The following is a 27690-nucleotide window of genomic DNA, read 5'->3' as shown; positions in this document are numbered from 1 at the left end:
AATTAGAGCCCTGAATGAGATGTCAGGCTTCATGAACATCACACCTGCACTTTGCCTTTGGGCAAAGAAATGAAATATTTTCATTCAGATGAAATATTTTTGTTCAGTTTTAGCCGTTTTAGTTTCACTACCTTTCATTCAAGTTACTTCAGAGGAGCCTCCACTAAGCTCCACACTGATCTACTACATCTTGTAAGTAGGGTAGGAGTATCAGGGTAGCTATTTATCTTTTTCACCCTTTTTTGTTTCATTTATTTGGCTTTGCAGAAAGGAAATTAAATGCTCTGCAAGCATATAGCAGCTTTGCAATAGGGCTGAGCAATTCCTGCCAGAAATCACAGTTAGATAACTCTTCTAGCTGAGCAGATTCACACTGGCTCCAAGAGGTGTGTTTGAGTGCAATCACTGTTTAACAAGTTTCAAGAAGACAGCTGGCTGCCTGGCATGTCAAAACCATGAAGGCACTAAATTGATCTCTGGACTTCCATGCAACCAAGCCCAGATCCCCAGAGGGATAAAAAGGGCATCCTGCACCCCCTTCCATCAGAGAGCTGCACTCTCCCAGCTTGCTGCTTTGTGCTTGTGCCAGGCCGTGATCTCCTGCTGCGATGAACCGGCAGACGTACAGCATGAGAGCCGGCGGTGGAGGCAGATCTTACAGCGCTGCCTCAGCCGTCATTCCCAGTGGCAACAGGGCTGGCTTCAGTTCGATGTCTGTGGCACGATCTGGCGGAGGTGGAGGAGGTTTTGGAAGGCTCATTGGAGGAGGTGGCGGTGGCGGTGGGTTCGGCAGCAGGAGCCTCTACAACCTTGGTGGTACCAAGAGGATATCCATCGGGGTTGGAAGCAGCTACAGGACTGTTTTCGGGGGTGGAGCCGGTGGCGGCAGTGGACTTGGTGGCGGCGGAGCTGGCGGTGGTTTTGGACTTGGTCTCGGTGGTGGAGGTGGCGGTTATGGCTTGGGTGGAGGTGCTGGTGGGCTTGGCTTTGGTGGGGGACAGGGAGGTGGTGGAGGGTTTGGCTTTGGTGGAGCAGGGGGCCTGGGAGGACTTGGTGGAGGGCTGGGTGGTGGCAGGAGTCCAGCGGGATTTGGTGGTGGCCCACCGGGAGTCGGTACCATCCAAGAAGTGACGGTCAACCAGAGTCTCCTGGCACCCCTGAACCTGGAGATCGACCCAAACATCCAGCAGGTGCGGAAAGATGAGAAGGAGCAAATCAAGACCCTCAACAACAAATTTGCTTCTTTCATTGACAAGGTGAGATTTCACCAAGCGCCGTGGAACCGTGCTAGGGAGCAAGACAGTCTTGTATCTACAAAAATACGGCTTCAGAAATCTTCAGTCTATTGCATATTTCCTACCTGCATGTTTTAATAAAGTAATCAAAAAAGAGCCTACTTCTGAACAGTTACAAGGCAGAAAGCTAGACCTTGAAAACTAGTAACAAGGATTCAGGTTTTGTGCCTGAGAAATAAATTATCTCAAATTACAGTAAGCCAGTTGCTTAGCCTAGCTGTCTCTGCAAGGAATCACAGCAGAGGTGCTGCTTCTTGTGTCCAGCTTTATTGTCTGAAAGCTAAGGTCCTTCTTATATAGACTCAACTTAAGTCCTTTCTCAGCTTTTCTTTGTCTAAATACCTTATATGTAGTACACATGAGCAATAGAAAAGGCAATTAAGTACCTGTCTTTTAACCTGTAGCACTCAATATTAGCATTAATGAAGGAAGATAAATATCACTTGCAAAGAAGGAAAAAACGAAGGATGTTAAAGAAAGCAAGTGATGAAAGAGCTGAACCCACATTTTCTAATGATTACTCATTGGCTTCCTGAATTAAATTGTCTCTAATTAGAATTGTCCACCAGTGGCAAATTTGCTTAGCTACTGGATGGGCAAACATAGCACTGGGTAATCTGGATGATATTCACAGCTGGATTTAACACTCCTGGTTTGGGATTCACTTGGTTTGTGCTATTCATCAGTCCCAGTTACTGCCCCTTGGCCATCAGCACCCTCACAGGCTTATTATGCTAACCCCCTTCTGCTTCCCAATGCTCAGGTCCGCTTCCTGGAGCAGCAGAACAAGGTGCTTGAGACCAAATGGACCCTCCTGCAGGACCAGGGTCAAAAAACCAGTGCAGGCAAAAACAACCTGGACCCACTCTTCGAGGCTTACATCAACAACCTGAAAAAGCAGCTGGCCAACCTGCTCAACGAGAGAGGACGCATGGATGGGGAGCTGAAGAACATGCAAGACCTTGTTGAGGATTTCAAGAACAAGTGAGTGCCTGTTCAGTGGCACATCCAGGCAGCCTGGGGTGAAATGGGATGCAAATGGTTCAGTTTAGCATTAGGCAGTAGGATTCATCTCACTTAAACCTAGCTTTCTCAAGGACAAGCACCTAGTCTGAGATATTCATCAAACTTTCTATGAGAAAGAGAAAAAAAAGGATCTCCAGTCTGTGCTCTAGTCCGTAACAGGGCACCTGATGAATCTCCCTCTAATAAACAGCTCTCATGAGGGACCTGTCCCTGCAAAACCCCTGCCTTCTGGCACAACAGGGGAAAAATGGTCCATCAATTTTTTCCAATCAGAAAATGCAGGCTCAGCCAGGACATGACAACTTGTGATGAGACTTGCAAAGGAAAACCCTCTGCAACTTCTTTACTTAAAACGTCATACCCAGCCCAAATAACCTCGTGGTCCTCCCTGTACAACTTTTCTGTTTATTGAGACATGATCTAGCACGTCTTTCCCTTTACCCCTCTAGATATGAAGAGGAAATCAACCGACGCACAGCAGCAGAGAATGAATTTGTGGTGCTGAAGAAGGTGGGTGAGACAGGAGTTTTAACGGATGCTGAGCATTGCATAGGCTGGGAGAGCCCTAGAGGGTGGGAGATCTCATGGAGCTGCATCCTTGTCCTTTAAAAGCTGACAGTTGAGTTATGGTTTGGGGGGAAAGGAATGAAGGGAGTTGAAAGAGGATGGAAGTAAATTCTTGTCCTACAATGTACATGCTCACCTGGGCTGAACAGACCACGTAGAAATGAAGATGCTTGGCAGTGCCAGGAATTCCAGGTCACAAGGAATCCCAGGTCCCAAGCCCATTTCTGGGCTTGGTCAGTCCTTGGCTGAGCTAAAAAGGAGCTACCAGGTGCTGCAGACAGGCCCATAGTTGTTCTTTTCCAGGATGTGGATGCTGCTTACATGAATAAGGTGGAGCTGGAGGCCAAGGTGGATGCGCTGACCGATGAACTCAACTTCCTTCGAGCCCTCTATGATGCGGTACAGACACCCCCTCCCCTGATTTCTGTCCTGCTGCCACCCCGGGCAGTGACTGCCATTCCGTGGCGCGTGAAGAGGTAAGTACAGCTGGCATGGAACCCTGTGTGCTTCCCCACAGGAGCTGGCTCAGCTCAGCGCGCAAGTGTCCGACACTGCTGTCATTCTGTCAATGGACAACAACCGGGACCTGGACCTCAGCAGCATCATAGCCGAAGTTAAATCTCAGTACGAAGACATTGCCAACAGGAGCCGGGCTGAGGCAGAGGCTTGGTACCAAACCAAGGTGAGCAGACCCCTGGATACCGTGGATGTATTTTCGGGAAAAGTCACTGCTGTCCCTGTGTGAGGCTGTTTAAGCCACATCTTGCCTGCTTGGAGAGCTCAGACTGTTCACTCTTCCTCCTGAACCTCAGTATGAAGAGCTGCAGGCCACAGCTGGGAAGCACGGGGATGACCTGCGCAACACCAAGGGGGAAATCTCTGAGCTCAACCGGCTGATCCAGAGGATCCGGGCAGAGATAGAGAACACGAGGAACCAGGTAGGAATGGCAAAAGATGCCCACAGAGCACTGCTCTGTGGTCCCTTAGCAGCTCTCTGCTGTCTGGCACCACGCTGCTGATTGGAGAGACAGCAGCAGCCGCAGAGCATGATGTACCAGAAAGGGTACTGCACCACACCATGCACAAAATCATTCTTGTAGATTGGCATTTCAACTCCAGCAATGCTAGCTATGGTAGAATGACCCCAGTCTTAACTGTTGCTCATAAACACCCTGGCCAGAACAGTTTTCTTCCTTGGCTGAGTCTTACCCAAAGAGACAAGCAGCAGTCAGGAGTTCCAACCCCTCCCCTTGCAGTGTGCCACGCTGCAAACGGCCATCGGAGACTCTGAGGAGCGTGGGGAGCTGGCCCTCAAGGATGCCAAAGCAAAGATGACAGAGCTGGAAGATGCCCTACAGAAAGCCAAAGCTGACATGGCCCGGCAGCTGCGCGAGTACCAGGAGCTGATGAACGTCAAGCTGGCCCTGGACATCGAGATCGCGACCTACAGGAAGCTGCTGGAGGGAGAGGAGAGCAGGTGGGAACAAAATCCCTGCAGAAGGAATAGTGAACATCACTGTTCCCCTGCCAGCAGATTGGTTTCCCCACCTGCCTCTGTACTTTGTCTCTGACCTCCCCTTTGTCTGCCCTCCAACAGGCTGAGCGGCGAGGGACTCAACCCCATCAGCTACTGTAAGTATCACTGTGCTCATTGTGCCTTGGGCCCACTGGGAGCAGAGCCTTTGAGCAACCCTGGGAAAAGGGAGGTTTTACCCAATTGCTCCATGTAAGACATTCAGAGCCTACCAGAGCCAGTAGCGGGTGGGGACAGAAGTTGGGTTCAAGTCCCATGGGTCCAAGTCCCGATGATGGTGCTTTCTGGAACTAGGGGGTTGCCAGAGCAGATGTTCAACCCTCTGGTTGTATCTTCCTGCAGCGGTGATCAGCTCCAGCTCTGGACCAGCTGGTGGAGGTGGCCTGGGAGGAGGATTTGGTGGACTGAGCCTAAGCGGAGGAGGCAGCGGAAGCGGTTTTGGCCTTGGAGGAGGCGGTGGAAGCGGTTTTGGCCTTGGAGGAGGTGGTGGAAGTGGTTTTGGTCTTGGAGGAGGCGGTGGAAGCGGTTTTGGTCTTGGAGGAGGCGGTGGCCGTGGAGGCTACAGCTTTGGAAATGGAGGAGGACTTGGACTCGGCGGTGGTGGTAGTCTTGGAGGAGGATTTGGAGGAGGCAGCAGTCTCAGCATCCCTAGCAGTCTTAGCTACGGAGGAGGTGGCAGTGGCGGCAGCAGCGGGCTGAGCACCGGAGGGGGGAATTTCAGCTCTGGAAGTGCAAAAGGCACCAACCCAGGTGTGAAAATCGTCTCCAAAACCTCCTCCAGCAAAAAGAGCATAAAAAGCCAAAGCCTGAAGAATGCTACACAGCCTGAGTAAAACCGGCGCCAGACCCTCCCTGAAACCATCGCTTCTGCCTTGCTCCCGCATCGCCCCCGCACACCACCACCCCTCCACCTGCTCTGCCCCGGCTCCTTGCACCATAGTTCTTAAGCATTTGGGTCCCACCTCAAGAAAAACAGCAGAGCATGAGCTAACCAGATCTCTCAAAATACGTGAAACAGGTTTAAAAGGCAAACACGACTCTAAGTGATTTTCTGAATTGGGAATTGTCCTTTGGGGGATTGGTTTGCTTTTTAATGAGTCTGAGCAGTTTGTATTTGCAGCTACCTGACAGCCATCAGCCAACACAGATCAAAAAGTGGTGCAGATGCAATAACTGGGTTTTTTAGCTTGGTTTTGCATTCACGGTTCTGGCCTGCAGAAGACCAGGGACAGGCTGGGACCTTGGCTTCAATCCAGCCTGCTTTGCCCTCCCTGCTGGAATGAACCAAACTCACCCCTTCAAGTTAAGCAACTTGTTTTCATACACACGTGAGGGATTTTTTTTCTGCTATGTAGAAATACTCAGGAGGTTGCTGAAAGATCCCAGGCAGTGATTTGCAAGCTCGTTGCCCCTCTTAAAATATCCCTTACTATGGGAGCACAGAGCCTATTAGGAGTGATTTCTGAGTCACTGCAAAACCAGCCTGAAGGGCCATGTCCATGCTGCTCCTTGGGGTATTTCGGCTGTTCACCGTGTGGGTTTCTCTGCCAAAAGAGATGTGTTTGGGGAACCAAAAAGTGAAGTCAGGTCTCAGCCCAGCACATGGAAAACACGGCAAGCGGGAGCAGGCACACAAAGGGACACCAGTGCCCCCCTTCTGATAAAATTTGCCCCTCTAGCACTCCACTCTGTCTTTTTTTATTTTTGTGAAAATACCATTAAAAAAAGAAAATTGCAGCTTTTTATACTTCAGTGATAGCGAAATTATGCTGTTTTCCTTTTCCTCTCTTTTGGGAACATGTCTAATAAAACTGGATTGTAATTTATTTGTTCCTACATGTTTTTGCTCTAAAGCACAACCAGCAGCATGAAATACTCCCAGTGTTCAGTGGAGTGAACGGGAGGAGGCTTTCATTTCACTTTTGGGGGAAAAGTTTCAAAATTCTGATTAAAATAAATGCTGAAAAGCTTGAAATGAGGTGCATGCTGTTACGAAACAAACTGAAGAATGTGGAAAAAGAGGAGGAGGGGGGTGGTTTATCCATCAAGCAACAAAAAAAATTAGTCACCATTCATTTCTTAGCCCATTGCTGTGGTTAATCCAAAAGCCTTTCTTCTTGACAGGGAGGTTTTTGCATGGCTCTACTAGCTCAGACAGAAAAAAAAAATAAAAAATTAAATTTTTGCTTTCTCAAAAGACATAGCAAAACCTAGCATCTGGGGGAGGATTTTATCAGGACAATCTAGACTGAGGATGGGTTTCGGTGAGACGGAACTGAGCAACTTACCACATGATGCAGGTGTTTTGGTCACTGTAAAAGGAGGAAAAAAAAAGGGAAAAAAAAAAAGAAAACCTCAGACAAACACTCATACCTTATTGCATTTCAAAGAGTCAGACGCTTTGCTCTCCTCTGACCTCTCAACATCCCAGCTTTTCATAACCCTGCACAGCAAATGGGCAGGAGTGAGTGAGCACACACCAGCCCCACGGGTTTGCAGCAGACGCTCACAAGTGCCTCAGCAAAACCTTGCTGAAACCCAGATGCACCCAAACACAGAAGCACCCAGTCTCCCTTCACTCAGAAAATCAAGGGAGCCACAGTAAAAGAGACCAAAGTCTGGGGACAAAACCCCTCAGCCCCTGCTGCTACGGAGGATACTAATTTTTGGACAGATTGGTCAGAAATTAGCAAAGGTTAAAAATAAACTGTGAGTCATCTTGATTTCTGTACTTGCCTGTGCTAATGCTGACTTACACAGCACAGCATGAATCAATGCAGCTAAAGACAACCTAACCTTAACTAACCCTACCAGTTCTGAATGTCTTTCTTCCCAGTTTGGGGTGAAAAAAAAAAAGCAAATAACAGCCCAGAAGAGAGGCGGTGATACTGAAAGGCAGCCAAGCTCCTACAAACATCTCAAACCTCTCGGCTGGCCCCGTTCCCCCTCCCCAGGACATGATTCCTCCAGTGGTGCCCTCCCCCAGCAGGCAACCCCTGCACAAATCCTGCCTCCCAAACTGGCACCCGCTCTGTGAGCAGCCTTCCCTTCTGAGGGGGCAAATCTGATGAGGACAGTGCATGCGAGTGACAAAACCACACAAGGGAATTTTGTGGGACTGAGAAATACTGCAAGAATTTTCCGTGTTTTTTTTTTTTTTTTTTTTTTTTTTTTTTTTTTTTTTGTGCCTAAACCATCATTTGCTTTGCCCTTTGTAATATTCCACTTAATTACCGTTGTCTGCAGCAACAGGCTTTCCTAGAAGAGCTGGGGAGGTAATGACTGCCTTAAACATGAATCCTTTCTCTTTTCTTTAATTAAAGCATTTGCAGCCTGTGCTCTGGTTCCCAGGTGTGACTTTGCATAGCTCTTTGGAAGTCAAAGGCAGGCTCCTGGCCGCTGCTGCCTGGCCCCCTTCCACCGGATCCAGCTCACATGTGCCAACTCCCATCTGCAAGCTTAGGAAACCAAATCTCCATACATCTGCCACGTTTCCAACACAATTTATTTAGTTTCAATACCAGTATAAGCCTGGTAACATTCCTGGGATTGCTGCTGATCCAAACCAGCAGCAGTTACTGGGGTTACCTGCATCACCCATGAAATCAGGGTTCAGGGCTGGCTGCAGCAGCTTCAGGACACGCGAGTGTGGGTGCAGCTTTCCTGGGAATTTTGGCATTTCCAGCACATTGCGCAGCACCCGGCGGGTTCCCGGTCTCCACTCCCGAGGCGAGAGCACCCCCTTGCTACCGCCCGGCTTGCTCCCGTGCAGCACGCCCGGTGATCGGCTCCCCGATAGCTCGCCTGAACGCGCTTCGGGTGCTCGTGACTCACACTATTGGCAATAGGCGGTGACAGGAGCGCTTGCAGGAGATGATAGTTGTGAGCGCCGGCTTTTATGATTGCAATAAGGAAAACAAAAAAAAAATCCCTTCTGCTCAGGTTCTTTCAAGTTCCCAGACAGAGAAAACGGCAGTTGGAAGCACATCAACAGAAACAAGCTATGAGATGCTGCAGATACCCTTAAGCAACTCATTTTGGATTAAGTTCCTGTACTTATTGCTCACGTAGCCAATTTCAAAAAATCTTTTTGATTCAGTTTTATCTCTCCACTGTGCACTGAGACACAACCCGGCGGAGGTCGGTGGCCCTCACAGCACAAGGATGTGGCTGAGCTGAGTTCGTTCTGCAGACTTGCTTTGGGTGGGAAGGAGGGGACATCTCTTGTAACCCACGTTTTGTGGGCACGAGGGAAGAGGTCCTGGCTTTCCTGCCTTTGTACCATCCCAAAACACGACCCAGCCCCATTGCAGCTCCTGGGTTCACCTGAGAGCTCAAGATCAAGGGGCCAAAGATGTTTTAGAAAATCATCCGACTGCATGATCTCAGCAGAGTGAAGGAGGGGTGGGAGGAAGCTGTAAGGAAAGTGGGCGAATTCCCCTAGAGAGAACATCTCAAGGAGCCAGCAGTGACGTGGAAACTGCTGGTTAGAGGGTAAATATGGGGGGGAGTGATAAAAATACCACTTCACAGAGAGCTTTTGAACCCTCAGCCTGACGAGAAGACTCAAAACAAATGCAGCCCTTTCAATCATCTCTTTAATATCTATTTTAGAAGTGCCAGAGTACTATTTAATGCAGTTTTACATTATTTTGGAAGGGCGATTCCCTTGCTGTCTTTGAAAGCCACGATAACTAATTTCTCAGTTCCTCCTGCAAAGAGGAGAGGCAACTGTTTGGTAAGATCCCAGAAAATACTACCAGGAGACAACTTCCACCCAGCTCCTCTCCACCAGCCTGCAATCCTTTAGAGCCCTTTTCCAGAAGAAATCAAAGTAGCAGTCCTGAGAAGTAAAATCACCTCCAGCCTCAGCTTTCCCAAGCCAACCACAGGGCATGCACACTGCAACAAGGCAGTCTTGGAAAGATCAGCCCCTGTCTGTGCTGCCCTGCTTGTCGTGTGATGTGTGGAACCCTAAACTTCACCTTGCAAAGGCTTCAGCTCAAGGAAGCTCGCTGCAACGGGTGAGCCCTGGCTGGCATAAGGAAAACTGGCTCCCAGGGTCTCGGGAGAATCGTGTTGCGTCCTGCTCGTGAGCGCAGACCTCAGCGAGTCGTCCCATTCAATTCTCATTTCATGACTCAGAGCGCCAGGCTTTGGGGGTGGGGGGAGCTCCCTCACTCCGTTACTTTCTTGCCTGCAAACAATGCATTTTTCAGCGCCTCGCCGTAGCCTAGGTGTGTTTGACAAGGCAAGTTGCTGCAAGGCACGTCAAGTTCTGAATTCCCGTGCCAAGTTTTCCAAGCAGATAAAAGAGGACGCTCCCGAGCTCTCCCATCACAGGGGTTTCTGTCTCCGTTGCCCTCTGCTCCTTTCCTGCTGCTCAGCTTTTATTCACCAGCTTTTTTTTTCCCCTCCTGCTCTTTGCATTTCCAATTGAACAAGCCACCATGAGTCGGATCTCTTACAGATCATCAACTGGAGGGGGCATGAGGGGCTTTAGCTCAGGCTCTGCTATCGTAGGAGGTGGCGGTGGTACCAGAAGCAGTTTTAGCTCCGTCTCTGTCTCCAGAGTTGGAGGAGGAAGAGCTGGAGGTGGAGGAGGCTTCGGAGCTGGTGGTGGCTTCGGCAGCAGAAGTCTCTATAACTTGGGTGGAAGTAAAAGAATTTCCTACAGCTCGGTTGGCGGAGGTCTACGGAGTGGAGCCGGTGGCGGATACGGCTTTGGTGGAGGAGCTGGCTTTGGTCTTGGCTATGGTGGTGGAGCAGGCGCTGGTTTTGGCTTAGGAGGAGCTGGTGGTGGTGGCAGCTATGGGATGGGTGGTGGATTTGGGCTGGGAGGTCCTGGATTTGGTGGTCGAGGTGGCCCCGGGTTCCCTGTTTGCCCACCCGGTGGCATCCACGAAGTGACTGTCAACCAGAGCCTCCTGGCACCCCTCAAGCTGGATATTGACCCAGAAATCCAGAAGGTGCGAACACACGAGCGGGAGCAGATCAAGACCCTCAACAACAAATTTGCCTCCTTCATCGACAAGGTGAGAGTTCGGTCTTAAACAGCAGCCCGTGCATATTCTCAGTTGCCTCGGGAAAGAAGAACAGGAAGAAACTTCCTTTGGATTTGGGGGCTTGCCTGAACTAATCCCAGCCGACAAACAGCACAGGTTTGGCAGAAAACTAAGAATTGTTTTATGCTCTTTGCAAGGATGAGTTTTTCAGCACCTCATTTTGCTAAATTGGAAATCCTTCCTTCCCCATAAAAAGTTGCCTGGGCACTGGATGGATCTTGCACTGGTTGTAAAATTGCAAAGCTCCACACCTCTCAATGGGATACTACCAGTTTAAACCAGTAAGGTGGGCTGAGCATCCAGTGGGGGGAGAAACAGCTAAAGTTGCAATTACAGGTGTTTGGCCTGCTTAATGGCTCTTGAAAATTCTCCCCAAGCATCTCAGCTGCTTGTGCTACTTTGGAGAACCTGGTGCCCTAAATTCCTGCGGGAAGATCTTATTTCCAGTCTCTTTGTTGCCTCTTTCCATGTTGAATGATCCCTCCTTTCCCTGGCAGGGGGTTTTGTGTGCTGTTCGGACGGGTTTCAGCGCATGCCTGTTTTTGTTTTCTCAGGTGCGATTTTTGGAGCAGCAGAACAAAGTGCTGGAGACCAAATGGAGCCTCCTGCAAGAGCAGGGCCACACGGTCACCAGGAAGTCCCTGGAGCCCCTTTTCGAAGCCTACATCAACAACCTCAGGCGGCAGCTAGACAGTCTTATGGGAGAGAGGGGACGGTTGGACTCTGAGCTGAGGAACATGCAGGACATGGTGGAAGACTTTAAGAACAAGTAAGAGATTGCGCTCTGTAGATTAACAGATGTGAAAATCAGGGCAGGCAGTTCGTGCTCTCTGGCACATGCCTTGCATTTGCACTGGGTTCCTCTTCCCAGCAAAATGAACATACAAAACCTAAATTTGGTCGCAGTTACCTGTAGCTATGTCGGTTGCATGCAGGCTCAGCATTTAGCACAGGATTCATGAACCCATGGAAGCAGCTCCGTATGCAGCTCCTGGTCAGATCCCTCGGGTTTCCCAAAACAATACCTGAAAATAGCAAAATGCGTAGCTCATGAGTATGAATGACATGCAAAAGGGGATGAAACAGCCATAAACAGCCAGCTCCAAAAATCCCCAATTTTCTCTTTTTGCAAAGGAAGTTCCTAGCTTCCAGAGGGGCCCAGGCAACCCGCATGTGCTCGGCCTCGCTCACCTCTGATCACGTGGAAAATGCTCAGCTCTATTTTTTTGCCCATTGCCTCAGCTCCCCCTCAAGTAAACCAGAGAAAAGAATTTTCCTGGGGTGGCAATTAGTTCCAGATTATCCTGAGATAAGGCATCCAGCAGAGGCGGGATGAATCATTTTAAGGGCATGCCAGCCGGTGTCTGCTGACTATGAGGGACATTTAGGTGCTTTTTTTAGGTGAAGAAGTTCAATTTTCTTTGGCTGGAGTTTGGAGAGAACAATATCTTCCTTATGCAACCAGATAGCCAAGTGCAAACTCGAGAAAAACACCCTGGAGGATTGAGATATGTTTATGCTAGAGAGCTAAGCATGTGAATAGATTTTTGGGGTGGGGGGTATGTATCAGCATTTAGAGCTGACAGGACGGGCTGACATGAATTAGCTTCTGGTATGTTGTCCTTGGGTACATTTCAGGTCTCGGTATGCATTTTAGGCTTTTAGAGACCCTGATCAGTCCAAAAATGACAAATGATATTGTCTGGATTTTGGAGCTACTACCTGGGCAAGAGAATGCATTTTGTTTCAAGTCTGGAGCTATCTCCCAGTCCACAGGCTCATTTTCACTTCGTCTCCTGTCCACCCGGAGATCCAGCTGCAGGGATATCTCTGCCAGTGAGAGTTAAAGGACTGGCACAAACCTGCCTTTCAAATCCAGATCTTTGCTGCAACAGCCTCCACGCTTTGTCTACTTTCTAGCTAAGCCCTGCCCTGATTATCTGATGAGAGGATGTTGCTCAGAGCCATAAAAAGTTCCCCAGAAACATAATCTGAGGCTTACTTAATGATCCGCTCTTGCACAACCATGGTTAAAGAATCACAGAACTTTTTTTTTTTTTTTTTTTTTTTTTAATTAAATGCTGCGGCAGGTTATTCGGAGCCATTAGCATTATTAAAATATCAAATATCAAACTATTGCATTATTAGCTATTGCAGTCCAGGCTGAAAGCTTTTGCATAACTTTGCTTTGTTAAAAGGTCACCATGAATACTTGCTGCTGCTTCTTACTGCAAAGGGCTCTGATCCTGCTCACATCTACGCATGAGCTTGACTTTAAGGGCAGTGATTGGATTCTTTTAATTTTAGCTGGGACTACTCACACCATGCAGGTTCAGAGTAAGTGATCATTTGCTCTGCATCTGCTCTGGACTGTAAACAGCTGGGAATAAGGAACACATCTGTGAGCCAGAATTGATTTGGGACCAGAGTGGTCCCACCTCTGCTTCTCTGCCTCAGCTCTTCATTTCCACCCAAACTCTCTCCCTTTTTTATCCTTACAGATATGAAGATGAGATTAACCGCCGCACCAGTGCAGAGAACGAGTTCGTGGTTCTCAAGAAGGTGAGTGAAGTGGGAGCAGGGGGAGGGCAACAAAAGAAGCTCAGCACACAGAGCCAAAGCAAAGCTGACAGGAGCTGGGGTCCTCAAACCCCACGGTTGGGTCAGGCATTAGGATCTGGTGTCGGCACGGCTAGGGCTGGGTACTCCTCCATATACCCTGAGATGTCATTGGCTTAGTATAAGCACTGCTCTGCAACAATTAAAACATTGGGGTGTTATCAGCACTCCTCATCCTAAGCCAAAACATAGCATTCTACCAGCTACTAGGAAGAAAATCAACTGTGTTCTAACTGAAACCAGGACACCCTACAAATGGGCACAACCGGCTCCATGCCAAGGGTGCAGCACCTCTGGGCACAGTCGGAGGAGCTGTCTGCTTTCTGGAGGTAGCTCCTCCGGCTGCGGTGCCAAACCGTCCGGCTGCCTGCTGTTCAGTCCCACTCCAACTCCAGTCACATCCCCATGAGTCTGAGCTTTGCCCTCTGCCCAAAACCTCGTTCTGGCTCACAACCAGTGTCTGGCATTATGTTAGAAAATGCCTTGATCATAGCAATATAAAAACAAGCCTAAAGATTAATGAACCTGGAAGCAGAGATAGGGTCCTCCTGGTGTCCTCTTGTTTTGTGGTTTCACCCAGAAGTCTTTGGTTTTCTTTTCTTTAGGATGTGGATGGTGCTTACATGAACAAGGTTGAGCTGCAGGCCAAAGCAGATGCGCTGGCAGACGAGATTAACTTCCTGAGAGCTCTCTACGAAGCGGTAAGTGGTCAGCCCTCCCTACGATAACATCCTCCACAGCTCCATGCTGTACAGTTTCCCGTGTCCTGGAGCTCTGTCCATCTCGCTCGGTGCTGTACAGCAGTAAAAGAGGAAGCAGTCACCACCTTTTTGAAATTATAATGTAGCCATAAGATAGAAATGATAGATAAGGACAGGCAGAGTACAGAGAAATGCAAGAAAATGGCTTGGCAGAGAGGGCTCCGAAGCCATCTCTCATCAGCATGGTTTCCACCCCTGAGACCAGACAACTCATTTTTTTTGCATCTTCCACAGGAGCTGTCCCAGATGCAGCAGCAAGTGTCCGACACCTCCGTGGTGCTGTCCATGGACAACAACCGCAGCCTGGACCTGGACAGCATCATCGCAGAGGTCAAGGCGCAGTACGAGGACATCGCCAACCGGAGCCGGGCAGAGGCAGAGGCTTGGTACCAAAACAAGGTGTGTAACGGGAATAACAGACTGATCTCTGTGCATGTTGCAATGGACTCTTGGGCTGATCTGCTATTCCATGGGCAGGTTGCTCAGAGGGCTGTAGTCCCCCTAGACCTGCACTTCATGCCCTGAAGGCCCCTCACCCTTCCCAGTCCCACTCAGCCTCCCCATGGCTCCTAACCAGTGCTTTCCTCCTTTCTGCATCTCAGTACGAGGAGCTCCAGGTCTCCGCCGGGCGACACGGTGACGACCTGCGTAACACCAAGATAGAAATTTCAGAGATCAACCGGATGGTCCAGAGGCTGCGGAACGAGATTGAGAGCGTGAAGAAGCAGGTATGGTGGGGATGCTCCTGCATGGTGGACGGCAGACTCCAGGCAAGGAAGGAGCCAGCTCCTAGCTTTGGAGCAGGGCTGGAAGGCCAGGGGTCCCCCCTGCACTGAAGAGGGCATGGCCATCTCTGTCTCTCCCTACTGGAGAAGGTCCCTTAATGTTAGGATGTGCTATGATAGCTCCTTTCTTGCTGGGGAAGCAAGATGTGAGCTTTCAGGTCACCCCAGCAAAGCAAAGAGCTGCAGATGTTTCTTCTTTTTGTGGGAAACTGGACTATGGCTGCAGCTCCCCGCTCAGCTACCCTGTGACACCTTTCTGACAGCCCCTGAGGACTTCTCAGTGCCATGCTGGGAGCCACCAGCCAGTATCCACAATACCACAGCAATACTCAGATTTGGGTAGCCCAAGTTAAACAGCTATTGGCTTCCCTTTCTTTTAGTGTGCCAGCCTCCAAGCAGCCATCGCCGAAGCGGAGGAGCGTGGGGAGATGGCCCTCAAGGACGCCAAAGCCAAGCTGGCCGAGCTGGAGGATGCTCTGCAGAAAGCCAAGGCAGACCTGGCCCGGCAGCTGCGCGAGTACCAGGAGCTGATGAACGTCAAGCTGGCCCTGGACATCGAGATTGCGACCTACAGGAAGCTGCTGGAGGGCGAGGAGAGCAGGTGAGGACAAGCACGGGGTCCTGCTGCGTGCTGCTCTTCAGAGTCGAGCACGTTTCTTTGGGTCCAAAGACAGAGCTTGCCCCAAAGGCCTGAAGCGTCAAGAGACTTAAAAAGAGGGTAGAGAGAGGGGATATTTTAAAATGTGAGGTTTGTAGGAAAAGCTGGGTTTCTCCAGCTCTTGGCACCCGATGCACTAACAAAAGTGAGCAGTAACCTTTCACCTGTGATGCAGCCATACCCCACCAGAGGACAGTCCCTGCTGAAGGCCACAAAGTCTGATGAGCTGGTCCCAGTGGCCAGCGCTGTATCTTGCCTGTGCTTTCTCATTCTCACTTACGTCCCCCTTCCCCAACAGGCTTGCTGGAGAGGGAGTCGGAGCCGTGAGCGTCTGTGAGTACCTTCCCCCCTTCCAGCCCTGGTCACCCATTCCCCCGCCGTGGGGGCGATGGGCCAGGTACCCCCGCCTCGGGGACCTGCAGGTCCCTAAGGTGGGCACGCACCGTGTTCCCCTGCAGCCGTGGTGAGCAGCTCCAGCGGGATGGGCTACGGCGGCGGCGGCGGCAGCTGCCTGGGCATGGGCGGAGGTCTCGGCATGGGAGGAGGTCTCAGCATGGGAGGAGGTCTTGGCATGGGTGGAAGTCTCAGCATGGGCGGCGGAGGCGGCAGCTACAGCATGAGCAGCAGCGGCGGCGGCGGAGGCTTCGGAGGAGGAAGCGGAGGCTTCGGCGGGGGGCTCAGCTACGGCGGAGGCAGCAGCTTCAGCTCCAACAGCAGCCGAGGCGTCAGCTCCAGCACGGGAGGCAGCGTGCGGATCGTTTCCAAGACCACCACCAGCAAAAAGACCATCAGATAAGGATGGTGAGCCTGGCGTTCCCCGTGTGGACGACGGTGTGTTTCCTGCCTTCCGAAAGCAAGTGCTGCCCTACAAATCAATGGTGTAAATAGCTGAGCTGCACCCTCTCCTCCCTCCGGCCTCATCCACTGGGGCAGTGGCGGGAGGCTAGGACCCCACTGCCAGAATATGAAGCACTTTTGGCTAAAGCATAGGTTGTAACAGGTCACCAACAGGGCTTTGGAGAGCCGTCACGGTCCCCAGCGGTGGCCCTCTTCCAGCACAGTCCTCAATCCTCTCTTGTTCTCCCCACGGAGTCACAAATTTAAAGCAAAGTGGAAGCACTTTGCTGAAAGGGGAAAGCCACGCTTGGCCACACGCATTCATTTCATTCACCCTAAGATGATGGGGACAGCCTTGTGAAACCGCAGTCCTGGGTCTTCAGCAAGGAAAAGAGCTCCAAGACGCTCTAAAAAGCCTCTGCCCACAACACGTGTTACAACCTCCAAATGTTTCATCTGCAACTAAAGATTTTTCCAGCCCCTTCTGTTTTCTCAGGCACCTGTGGGAAAGGTTACTGCTTTCTGTGTGTATGAATTGCCACACTGATTTCTAATCCCTTGTCCCCATGGCTATAGCCTCTTTGTTTCCTACCATACTGTATTGTCCAATAAAGAGCATCTCTCATTTTTAAATTTTGCTGCTTCATTCTGTTCTCTGCTGGGAACTGGGTATTGATGCGTGCTGCGCCCCAGCTGCAGCAAGGACTCTCTGTAGGCACTTCATGAGAAAGCACCTTGAGGAGACCGAGCTCAGGTTTAGGACTCAGACTCCCACACGGCTCTGGGGAGGATGGAGAGGAGGGTGGGATGGATGGTCAGCCTGGACACAGGTTCACACCACAAACAGGGGCAAACCTCCAGCATGGTGGCAAGGACACGGCGAGAACAGCATCCAACAGGGGTGAGGGGTGGGAAGACATCACCACAACTGCAAAGGGAGGGAGGGCAGCACTAGCAAAGAGGGGCAGACACAGGGTGAAGCACCCAATATCCCACCACCTCCAGTCCTTGGGCATCAAGGTTTCCCTTGCACCCATGAGCATCTTGCTAAATGTTCCTTTGGAAGAGCTGTTTCAGGGCCTCAGATTCGTTTTTGGCTCAACCTGAGGTCTTCCAAGCCGCCTGTACCACCCAGCTGCCCAACTCCCAGCCACCCCCCAGGAGCTGTCTGAGACCAGCTGGGATGAGGGTTTCAGCCAGGCTCCCGTGCTGTCCCCGGGCTCCCTCCTGTGGCTCCGAGGGCATCTCCTGGCTCTTGCTGCCTGCAAGGCTACAAGGCCAGGCACCAATCCTGGCAGCTGGAGAAGCATGGGGTGAGCTGGGAACCCAGCCCCAACGGACCCAGGAGCTGGAGCATGAAGTGAGGGGAGCAAAGGATGGGTCTGCAGCCCCTTGGGGATGTCATGCCCAAAGGACGAGCATCCCACCTTGTTCTCTGGTGACCACTGACCCACCCTGCATCCCCTGTAAAATCCAACCGTGGGTACCCCCGGGGAGGTCTCTAGGGAGGGAGAGGAGAGGCTGCAAGGCAAAAACATCTCGTGCACAGCGTGCCGGACTGCTCACCGCAGGGAAACACTTCTGAGCTCCTGACACCCACGGACCCCAGGCACCCATCGTGCCGCACAGAGGTGTGCGAGCACCAGACAAGCCAGCCTGGTGTCTCCAGCAGGTGGGGACCCAGAGCAAGAGAAAGGCAGGGAGCTGCCCCGCAAGGGCTGGAAGCCGTGACGGGTCCTACCATGGGGCTTGGGGCTCACACCCACGGGAAAGGTGGGTGGTTGGGCTGCATCCGTTTACCTGCCTGCATCTGTCTGCAAGATCTGACCACGATTCGTAGACTTTTAAGGAAATAGAGTGAAGCTGGCAAAGCAGTCTTCTTTGTAACAGGCAGGAAATCCCAACTGGGCTTTTATTATCAAACCATATATATATGTATATAAATAATTGAAAATTTCAAAAATCTGTTTTGTTTTGTGTTTTACAGAAGCGTACATTACACTTTGCTGTGCCATCAGCTGCATCGACATGTGGGCCACGACCAACAACACACCTGAATCTTGGTCGTGAGCCGCGCTGCCAAGCCCTTCCCTATCCCCACGATGCCTGGGCATCTCTGCAGCCTCCATCAGTCTGCTGTTGCAGGCTGTTGTTGGCTCCTTCTCCCGCAATCTGAGCATTGAAGATGCTACCAAGGCAAAAAAAACAAAACAGCAGCAAGCAGCTATCCGTCACTCTTTTGTCTCCATGGGGTGGGTTTTGTAGCCCTCCCGGCACTTCTCCAAGAAAGCAGATGCAAAAAGTCATCTAGTTGCCATCTTCTGGTTTGCAGAGACCTGGAGAACACACAAATTCAGGTTAAACTTGAGAAGTAATAAAATTATTATTTTTTTTTTTTTTTAATTTGCAAATGGTTTACACGGCCTAGAAACAAAGTGCAACGTGAAATGGCTGCAGGGAAGGTAACGCAGGATGCAGTGAAACCAGCAGCGGAGCAACATCCCCAGCTCCCGTCTGCAAGGCACGTTCAGCCTGAGCGTCATTGTTTAACCAGGGCAGCGACATCCCGGCCGGGTCGGAGTCCAGCAGGCGAGCCGGGCTGCAGGCGATGCCACGCGCCACGGGACAGCACCAGGGACCTCGGGGCTCACACGCAGTGCAATGCAGCACTGCACCCTGAATAAACATAAGGCCCCAGCGCCTCGGTGCACCGGGACTGGGTGCGCTTTCCAGGACTTGTGAATAATGCTTGTTTATCTTACTGGCTCCGAGAATGGTGCTGTTTGTTTTAATTGGGAGAAATTAAACTTCACACAAGCGCGGTGGCTCTCTGCAAGGAACCTTGAACTGGGAGCAGTCTCGGTGCAGGACAGAGCTGGGGGGCGTGCCACGTGCCTGCACAGAGCTGATCCGAAATAACGGGGCTTTCCAGCAGCAGTGCTTCAGTGCATGGGCTTCTTTATCAGGAGAGAAGTTATACCCTAGGGCCATGCGAAAGGAGGAGGTGTTACAATACTACTGCGATGACCTCCAACACTGAAAGATCTTGCTTTCCACATGGTGCTTGGTGGAGAGCAGAACCCCATCAGCCCTACTCAGGGATCAAAGTTGCTCAGCAAGCGTTACAACACAACTTGGGGTGTTTGGGATTCTTCAGGTACCACCATTTAAGCACCAGTGTTGCATGTGGAGCAGGAGAAAGGAGGTATCAGCTAATACCAACCTAAGGTCAGAGGCTCTTTTAAGTGCAACAAAGCACGGGGTGAAACGAGACCTCCCTGATCTGTATAAAGCATCTGGCAACAACAACAATAATGAAGGCAAAGTTATTCCAAAACCCTGGGCTGCATCGGAGTCTCTGCGCTAGCACAGAAAACAATTATCTGGGGAAAGCAGGTCACACCTACACTTCAAAGTCATGTAGTACTTACAGCTGACTGGCCTCCAGATACTGCTGGGAACAGGCTCAAAGGACTGCAACGCCCATCACAGGGCAACACCTATGGGAAAGCTTCTGAGGAGTTCATCCTAATTCATCCCTTGGGGAAATGAGATTCACGGACACTTGCCTCCTGCTCAGGAGCTCTCGGAGGTTCCTGTCCCCACAGCGCAGGGACCCTGCAAGTCGTGTGGTCCACCGTGGAAAAAGCTCAGGGCAACCAGTGGGACTTCATTAACTGGGGATGATATAGTAAATTATGGTCAAAATGAGTAGGGTTTGAATTTAGGTTAGCAGCCCAAGTTTAACCCAAAGGCTTTAATTTAAGCAATTAACGTAAATTACAGCCTTGACTTTACTGATAATTAAACTGAGATTAGGTAGCACAGGTGAACCAACACAAGTTAGTAAGACATGCTCTGATTTTATAAATGCGTGTGTTTTTGCAAAGAAGACATACGGAGGCATTCCGAAGGATTTATTTCAGCCTTGTCTGAGAAAGGGCATCCATCACCAGATGAAGGCTTCCAGGGGGAATGCTGGAGAGAGGCAGAGATGGACAGGAGCTGATGAAAAACTGTTGGAGACATCTGCTTCTTGCTGGCTAGGTGCATGGAAAACAGTTTCTCACTAGAGGGGCCTGAGTTGCATTTACTGCCCTGATGTAGCCAGAATGCACTTTTCTACCCTCAAAGGAGCGTTATTACCTTGCTGTCAGCATGATGCCAGAACCAAACTCAGCCAAGACTTCACTCCCAGGTTTACAGCATGGCATAAAGGGATCTCCTGCCTCTGGGTCAGGGACTTGCACTGCCGTCTGCCCCCTCTGCTCAGCCTGGGAGGAAGAAACAAGGAGGGGAAGGGAAGGAAAAGGCTTCGGAGCCTGCTCAGCCTCGCAGCCTGCCTCTGCCACGTCATGGGGGCTCTCAGCCGGCAGGACCTGCCCAAACACAGCTCCCTTTGTTTGATTAGGAGGAAGAACTACAGAACAGCTTGAGCGAGAGCTAGCATAATGCTCTGGTGGAGGAGGAAAAGTCCATATCAGGGCAAGCTATCTTCATCGGAGCAGCAAATTCATTTACATGCCTGGAGCTGCAGTGTGCACGGGAGACACTCCCCCAGGAGCTACCTGGAAACCCAGTGTTTCATCAACAGAGCAGGGTGGGGGCCCCCTTGCCATCACCCCATACCCCAAACCTGTAGCTACAGCTCCTTGTGCTCACAGTTCTGCCTTTTGTAATTACCTCTCAAATTCCTTCCAGATGAGTGACAACCGCATCACCTCCACCCTAGTGCAAATGTGAAATGGAAAGAAATTAATTTCTTCTTATTTGGTTGGAGGAGCTGTATTATTACTATTATTAACAATGGACTCCAACGCAGTTGGCGTATTCTTTAGCCAAAAAAGACAAGTTTCATATGTAAAGGGAGCCTGAGGGGAAAAAGGAAAGTACTGACGCATCATGCTGTTAGTAACCAAGGGTGGGTTTCAGCCTGGCTAACCCTGCACACCCTGAGTCAGCCTCCTGGTCTCCCCACATGGTGCTGGGGAAAGTGGAAAGCCATCTCCAGTGGCCTCTCCTTCCATCCAACTTTGGATGGGAGAATCCGCCATTTGGCGGTGATCTCCCCTGATTACACAAGAATAAAAATAAAAGCTTTCAGATAGAGTTATGTGGGATGGACAGCACCCCAGACAGCGAGTCCCAAAGGAGTCTTAGGCACTTAAGGTCTCTGGCAACCTGCATCTGCCTTTGAGTACCTTGTGCCTCATATGAATCAAGCACACCACGGGGGATCACCCTCACGCTTGCACGTCATGACATTCACCAACTGGTGGGCAAAGCCCCAGGGTGGATCAATCATCCACGACCTTTAGGGTGTAGATTTGCTGCTCGTGATCAGTTTCCTACAGTTCCCATGTGTGCCAAGGAACAGACCCTCTGGGCAAAATTTGCAAGATCGAGCTCTTGCTTACAATGAAAGCTCAGTCTTGTAATAGACACCAAAATAAAATAATTGCTACTTCTTCCCCTCCACCGTTTCAAAACACAAATGTAAATGCAAACTATTTTGAAGGCAAGTTGTTGTGGGACCCAACGCACTCATGGGGGTTCCCTTTGCCTCGCGAGGCGGGGGCGGCTCGCAGCACACCCCCTGCTCGGCGGTGACTCCTCGGCGTTACGTTATTCCTGCTCCGCAGCCAGCAGCTGCTCAGCCTTACAGGCAACACGAGAAGCTGTTCGGGGGGATGCGGTTGCAAGTTCACTTTCTTGTATAAATAAATTACATATGAATCATCTTTTCCTGAACTACCTGAAACAAAGCGAGGGCCAGAAACACTCGCCGTGCCTCAGAATGAAGTTATTTTTCACATTTTCTCTTCAACTTGCAAGGCCAGGTCCAGGATGTCTTTGTGTGCAGACCGCTGTGGATCTGGGCAGAGGGAATCCTGTGGAGCACTCTTCTGCTGGATTCATACAGGCAGGATCACACTTTCAGATGTGCAGTGCTGAAAGAGCTGATTAAATCTTTGGGAAACTACTTCGTGTTTATAAACGAGGATTTGGGAACAACCCCGGAGCACTCCATTTCCATAGAGACAGTGGATTCAAAGCAGCTCCCATTCCTACACTCTTGCCTCCTCCTCGAAAATTTTGTTTTGTTCCTTTGTTTCCATCCTCCTAAAACACCAAAATTGAAAGTTTCGAGCCAGAGGACCAGCACAGCTACTTGTGCTAGAGCTCAGCGGCAGCTGTGAATATCACTGTCAAAATACACTTGTGAACAAAAGACCCTGACAAAACGTTTCATTTTCATTCCTACGCTAATTTTATTTCATTCCTTTTAAGAGTGACAGAAGAATTAGTCCACAGGAGCAGGATTTTCAGAACAGATCAGCCCTGGGAGCTGAGCCTATGTAGAGACAGAAGCAGAAGCATTTCTGCAGGTATATTGCAGAAGGGAACCATGCAGTATGTATCACAAAATAAAGCATAAAGCAATATACTGCAGGGCATGCTGTAAAGCACTGCTCTGCCTGACACAGATTCCTTTCCCTAAAAGACACGGGACTGTAATTTTTAAAAACCCTACTCATGAACAGAAAAGGGGCAAAAGCAATCCTGAGGGATGAAATTTTCAAGCAAGAGGTGTTGAGTGACAGGCATTTTGAACGGTGTTTTCCTCCCTGTGCCCAAAGTGACTCAACTGCAACTTTCAAATGCTTTGATATGGCGAAGAGTCTGGCTGTCTACAAAGACGGCAGAAGGCGACAGTTATTCCCAAACAATACCACTGTTGCTCAGAACCTGGCTATATTATTTCAGAAGGGCGTGTGTGCGGAGTGAGTTCTTTCTCCAGAATGCTGTTGGACATGCCAAGCCTAATTAATCAGAAAGATGATCCACCTCATCAAACCCATCCCAGTCTCATAAATGCATAAAAGGGCTCTCCTGAGCTCGTGAAAAGCACAGGTTCATCTTTCTTCTTTTCCTCCTACTCCTTGCTCCAGGCCAGCACCTTTGCTCCTTTGCTCTTGCTGTAGCATCCATCCCAGCCCAAAGCCAACAATGTCTCGCCAGTCCACCGTGAGGATTCAGAGGGGAAGAAGTGGCTTCAGCGCTGCTTCAGCCATCGTCCCAAACACCTGCCGCACCAGCTTCAGTTCACGCTCCGTCACCCGGGTCGGAAGCTGCAATGCTGGCAGTGGGTTCGCGAGGGTCGGTGGTGGCTTTGGAAGCAAAAGCCTCTACAATGTTGGAGGATGCAAGAGGATCTCCGTGGCTGGAAGGGGTGGTGGCTTCTACGGACCTGCAGGTTTTGGTGGTGGCGCTGGTAGCGTGTACGGTTGTGGTGGTGGCTTTGGCATGCCAGCTAACCTTGGCTATGGATATGGTGCCTTTGGTGGTGGCATGGGTGGCCCTGGATTCCCAGCTGGGGGCATCCACGAAGTCTCCGTCAACCAGAGCCTTCTGAAACCTCTCAACCTGGAGATTGACCCCAGCATCCAGAGGATCCGAAAGGAGGAGAAGGAACAAATCAAAACCCTCAACAACAAATTTGCCTCCTTCATTGACAAGGTGAGACATGAGCTTCCCTAAATATCTTGCCCTCATTTTTTGATGGGGTCTCTTAGCTGTATTATGAGCACATAAGCTGAGCAAGAAGGAATGAAAATCAGGAACAAGACTGGAGGATGCCTCAGTCCCTGGAAATTCCAGGCAATGGTACCTGCTACATAGTGGTTGCTATGAATTAATCATCCAGTATCCGAGGTCCTCTTCATTTGCTGTGTAACATCTCATAGGCAGTGGAGAAAGAAAGCTCTTAGAGATAACCACATCCTTGTGGAGGTGTTGGGCTCTCTGCACTGAGCACTGCAGGAGCCTTGATAACAGGTTTTTAGACGGTTCAGATGAAATGAGAGCAACCCATCCAAAACAACCAAGAAAGGAAGCGCATAAATTGGCCCTAGGGAGAAGTAAGCTTCTCGCTGCTTGAATTTTCCTGAAAGGCATTTAAAGCTCTGAGTGAAACAGTACCAGCACGTTTGGACTGTTAGTTCAAAAGAGCAAAATCTGATCCGACTCTGTCTGAACCACTTCATTTCCTTGTTAACTGTATTAGATGCACAAGAGCACCTGCTCGATTTCTCTTGGTTGAGCAGCTCCTCTTTGATTTCAAGGAAAACGCTACATTATTTTGGAGATTTTGTGGAGTGTAGAAGCTATGCTGAAGGGAGGGGAAACTGGCACTTCATTATTCTTTTCTTAATAAGTTTGCAAACCCTGTTTTATTCCTTATCTGTTTTTGCATGCACTGTTCACACAAAATGTATGCACCTTGCATGCTTCATCAAAAGAAAGAAGGGGAAGCACGTGCAAGGAAATCCATGGTCGTTTCAGAGTTTTTTGGAATACTGACCAGGGTCCCTGCAGTCTAATAGCACATTCCTGCTTCTGTCAGAGGAGAATTTGGCTATGACAACCAGTTGGAAAGGGTATTTCACCCACTGAGATCCCACACTTGTAAAGGAAGCTCTCTTAGAATCTCTGCTCTTTCAAAACATCTTCAGCATATTTCTGCTTGCAGGTCCGATTCCTTGAGCAACAAAACAAAGTGCTGGAAACCAAGTGGAGCCTGCTTCAGGAGCAGGGGATGAAAACAGTTAAAAACAACTTGGAGCCGCTGTTTGAGACTTACATCAACAACCTCAGGATGCAGCTGAACAGTTTGCTGAGTGACAAGGGAAGGCTGGAGGGAGAGCTCGTCAACACTCAGTACCTGGTTGAGGACTTCAAGAAGAAGTAAGTCTATTGAGCGAGTGCTCTACTTACCTAGGTAGGTGCAGCCTTTCTCCATTTGACATCCTTAAGCCAAGGGGGGGATCCAGACAAGTCCTCTAACAAACAGAACAGGACACAGGAGTTCCCGACAGTGAAGGCTGTGCCATTTTCTCAAGATAAACGGTAACGGAGTAACAGATCCAAATACACAAACATTTTGTGAATAATTTAGAATATGATCAAAGACTTATTAACTAAATTACCTACCGAGGAAAAAAAATTACATGGTAGGTCTGAAAGTTTCAGGACAGCATGCTTAATTTGCTTAAGACAAGCAGAAGTATGACTAAGGGCCAGAAAGAGGAAAAAAGGAACAGCAGAGATTCTTTAAAAAAAAATTAGATGTACTTGTTTTAACTAGTTTAGCCTAGGAACATGCTCATGGTCTCTTATTCAGATGCTCTGCAAAATAAAAGAACATTGTATGCAAAATGCTCTTAAGGAAGTTCATTCCAGCAAACTAAAATCACCTCTGTCTGTTACTTGCCTAAACAAATGCTTCTTCTGCCTCCCTCCATTAGGTATGAAGATGAAATCAACAGGCGTACAGTTGCAGAGAATGAATTTGTGACACTTAAGAAGGTGAGAGAAAATTGCAGAACACCATCTGATGATTATTTGTAGAGCTCTAATCACCTATTCATTCACAAATCCATCCATTCATATTCTAAATGCTTTTTTATGCCTTCTTCCCTGGCCTGTTATTGCGGAGATAAGCACATCCCTGACTTGCGAACAAGAGTTTAAAATGTATTACCTAATTCTCTCGTCCTCCAGGATGTAGATGCTTCCTATATGAACAAGGTTGAACTACAAGCCAAGGTAGATGCGCTGACTGAAGAAATTAATTTCCTGAGAGCCCTCTACGAAGCAGTGAGTACAACCACCTCCCAAGACATTTCAGTCCTCAGCTTCCCTCCCTCCGTTCCTCTGAAAGCCTTTAATTTCTCCCCCCAGGAGATGCTAAATCCTTTACCTCTTTAGAGTTACACCAACTGTCTTAGCTCCTTAGATAACAATCTGTAGCCTCTCCCAGGTCTGCATGCTCATCTGTAAGGATGAAAAGGCATCTCCCAAGCGAGTGAGCTCACCTAGTCCCTGTGCACTTTGCAGGAGCTGTCTCAGATGCAGACCCAGATCTCTGACACCTCCGTCGTTCTCACCATGGACAACAACCGAAACCTGGACCTGGACAGCATCATCTCGGAGGTCAAAGCTCAGTACGAGGACATTGCCAACAGGAGCCGGGCTGAAGCCGAGTCCTGGTACCAAACCAAGGTGAAGGAATTGGGGTTTTCCGTGCTGTTATCTTCATGTCTTGTCTTGAACAGAAAAGGACTGTTCCAAGAAAACTTTCTCCACTACTGCACGTTGCACAACAGCAACTCAGCTGCTAGTGTGGGCTCGGGGAGACACCCATTACTTTCAAGCACCCACCTTGCCACACACTGTGTTACTGAAAAAATGATGGATTTTACCTTGACCGGTTGTTCCTCTCTCCGCCACAGTACGAGGAGCTGCAGGCTACCGCAGGCAGGCACGGGGACGACCTCCGCAACACCAAGCAGGAGATCTCCGAGCTCAACCGCCACGTCCAGAGGCTGCGGTCTGAAATCGACAGCGTGAAGAAACAGGTAAAAAGCAGGAAAACCCATCCTTTTAACCAATTTGCCCCCTAGATTGGCAGGGAGGAAGGAAAACATTAAAAACAACCTAACTGAGTTCTGCTCAGCTTGACCCTTTTTCTCTAAAAAACAGAACTGCTGCTAAAACTGCTTAAACTGGTGGTGCTGTAATGAGACCTTGTGGTTTCAGGGTAGAACATGCCACGGGCCCGTACGGGCAATTTGACCAGAGGTTTCTTTTCTCTAGTGTGCAAACCTGAAAGCAGCCATCGCAGATGCTGAGGAGCGTGGGGAGCTGGCCCTCAAGGATGCCAAAGCCAAACTGGCCGAGCTGGAGGATGCTCTGCAACAGGCCAAGGCAGACCTGGCCCGGCAGCTGCGCGAGTACCAGGAGCTGATGAACGTCAAGCTGGCCCTGGACATTGAGATTGCGACCTACAGGAAGCTGCTGGAGGGCGAGGAGTGCAGGTGGGTGGGAAGCACGACCCTTGTAGTCCCGGTTTTGGAGGATCCAACACACGTGCTGGGGATGCTCAGCGTTTTTGAAATGCACATGTGAAATGGGGTATCCAGGGGCAGGGGGAAAGGTTGTCTGGTTAATTCAGTAACATTGTGAGAAGTATCCACAAATTATGCCACATATTCATTTTTCTCCCCAGACGTCTCTAAAAAATGTCCCCTGTATTTTCTCATGCTATCAACTGTTTTCTTTCTTACCATCTTACATTGCTGTGTTCTGTTCCCTAACAGGCTGGCCGGAGATGGCGTCCCAGTGAATATCTGTAAGTCTTTGAAATATACACAATTACCTGATTTGAGCATTATTGTGTTTCTGTACTGAGAAGCCAATACCCAGAGAGACTGAACGCCTTTCCTTCTCCTTCTTGCAGCCGTGACCAGAACAACTGTGGGAACAGGGTACGGAGGAGGAAGCAACCTCAGCATGGGAGGGGGAATCTGTAACATGGGGAACAGCTTCAGCTGTGGGAGCGGTCCTGGGGTGAGCAGCACCACCTTCGGAGGTGGCAGCAGCTCCAGCGTGAAGTTTGTCTCGACCTCCTCCACCAGAAGAAGTTACAGAAGCTAAAGGTTTCCTTTCAGACGCCTTCACTCGCCAGAAAACACCTTAAC

At 49.8% G+C, this 27690-nt stretch overlaps 3 protein-coding genes and 1 long non-coding RNA gene across 4 annotated transcripts; 3 read left to right on the top strand and 1 right to left on the bottom strand.

Annotated features, from left to right (window-relative positions):
* Positions 1 to 608: 608 nt before the first annotated feature.
* On the top strand, positions 609 to 5255 carry LOC309891348 (keratin, type II cytoskeletal 75-like; the record flags this gene model as incomplete). The annotated part of the gene is made up of 9 exons (XM_082785706.1): positions 609 to 1256; positions 2059 to 2279; positions 2771 to 2831; positions 3192 to 3287; positions 3406 to 3570; positions 3701 to 3826; positions 4145 to 4365; positions 4486 to 4520; positions 4765 to 5255. 9 exons carry the CDS (start codon positions 609 to 611, stop codon positions 5253 to 5255), a joined length of 2064 nt encoding a protein of 687 aa, XP_082641832.1.
* A 4617-nt stretch (positions 5256 to 9872) lies between these two features.
* On the top strand, positions 9873 to 16106 carry LOC309891351 (keratin, type II cytoskeletal 5-like; the record flags this gene model as incomplete). The annotated part of the gene is made up of 9 exons (XM_082785709.1): positions 9873 to 10457; positions 11042 to 11256; positions 12989 to 13049; positions 13712 to 13807; positions 14102 to 14266; positions 14470 to 14595; positions 15033 to 15253; positions 15609 to 15643; positions 15769 to 16106. 9 exons carry the CDS (start codon positions 9873 to 9875, stop codon positions 16104 to 16106), a joined length of 1842 nt encoding a protein of 613 aa, XP_082641835.1.
* A 3540-nt stretch (positions 16107 to 19646) lies between these two features.
* Positions 19647 to 20402, bottom strand: LOC309891365. The gene is made up of 3 exons (XR_014319505.1): positions 20294 to 20402; positions 20047 to 20190; positions 19647 to 19824 (listed from the first exon to the last, which is right to left on the bottom strand). It is a non-coding gene; the product is annotated as an uncharacterized lncRNA (long non-coding RNA).
* A 2756-nt stretch (positions 20403 to 23158) lies between these two features.
* On the top strand, positions 23159 to 27646 carry LOC309891359 (keratin, type II cytoskeletal 6A-like; the record flags this gene model as incomplete). Its single annotated transcript, XM_082785723.1, has 9 exons — positions 23159 to 23668; positions 24681 to 24895; positions 25456 to 25516; positions 25712 to 25807; positions 26048 to 26212; positions 26443 to 26568; positions 26807 to 27027; positions 27310 to 27341; positions 27450 to 27646. 9 exons carry the CDS (start codon positions 23159 to 23161, stop codon positions 27644 to 27646), a joined length of 1623 nt encoding a protein of 540 aa, XP_082641849.1.
* Positions 27647 to 27690: the final 44 nt, after the last annotated feature.

Source organism: Aythya marila, assembly GCF_965140915.1.
Source record: "Aythya marila genome assembly, contig: HAP1_HAP1_SCAFFOLD_193, whole genome shotgun sequence".
Lineage (NCBI taxonomy): Eukaryota > Metazoa > Chordata > Aves > Anseriformes > Anatidae > Aythya > Aythya marila.
This window is presented reverse-complemented; position numbering and strand designations above follow the sequence as displayed.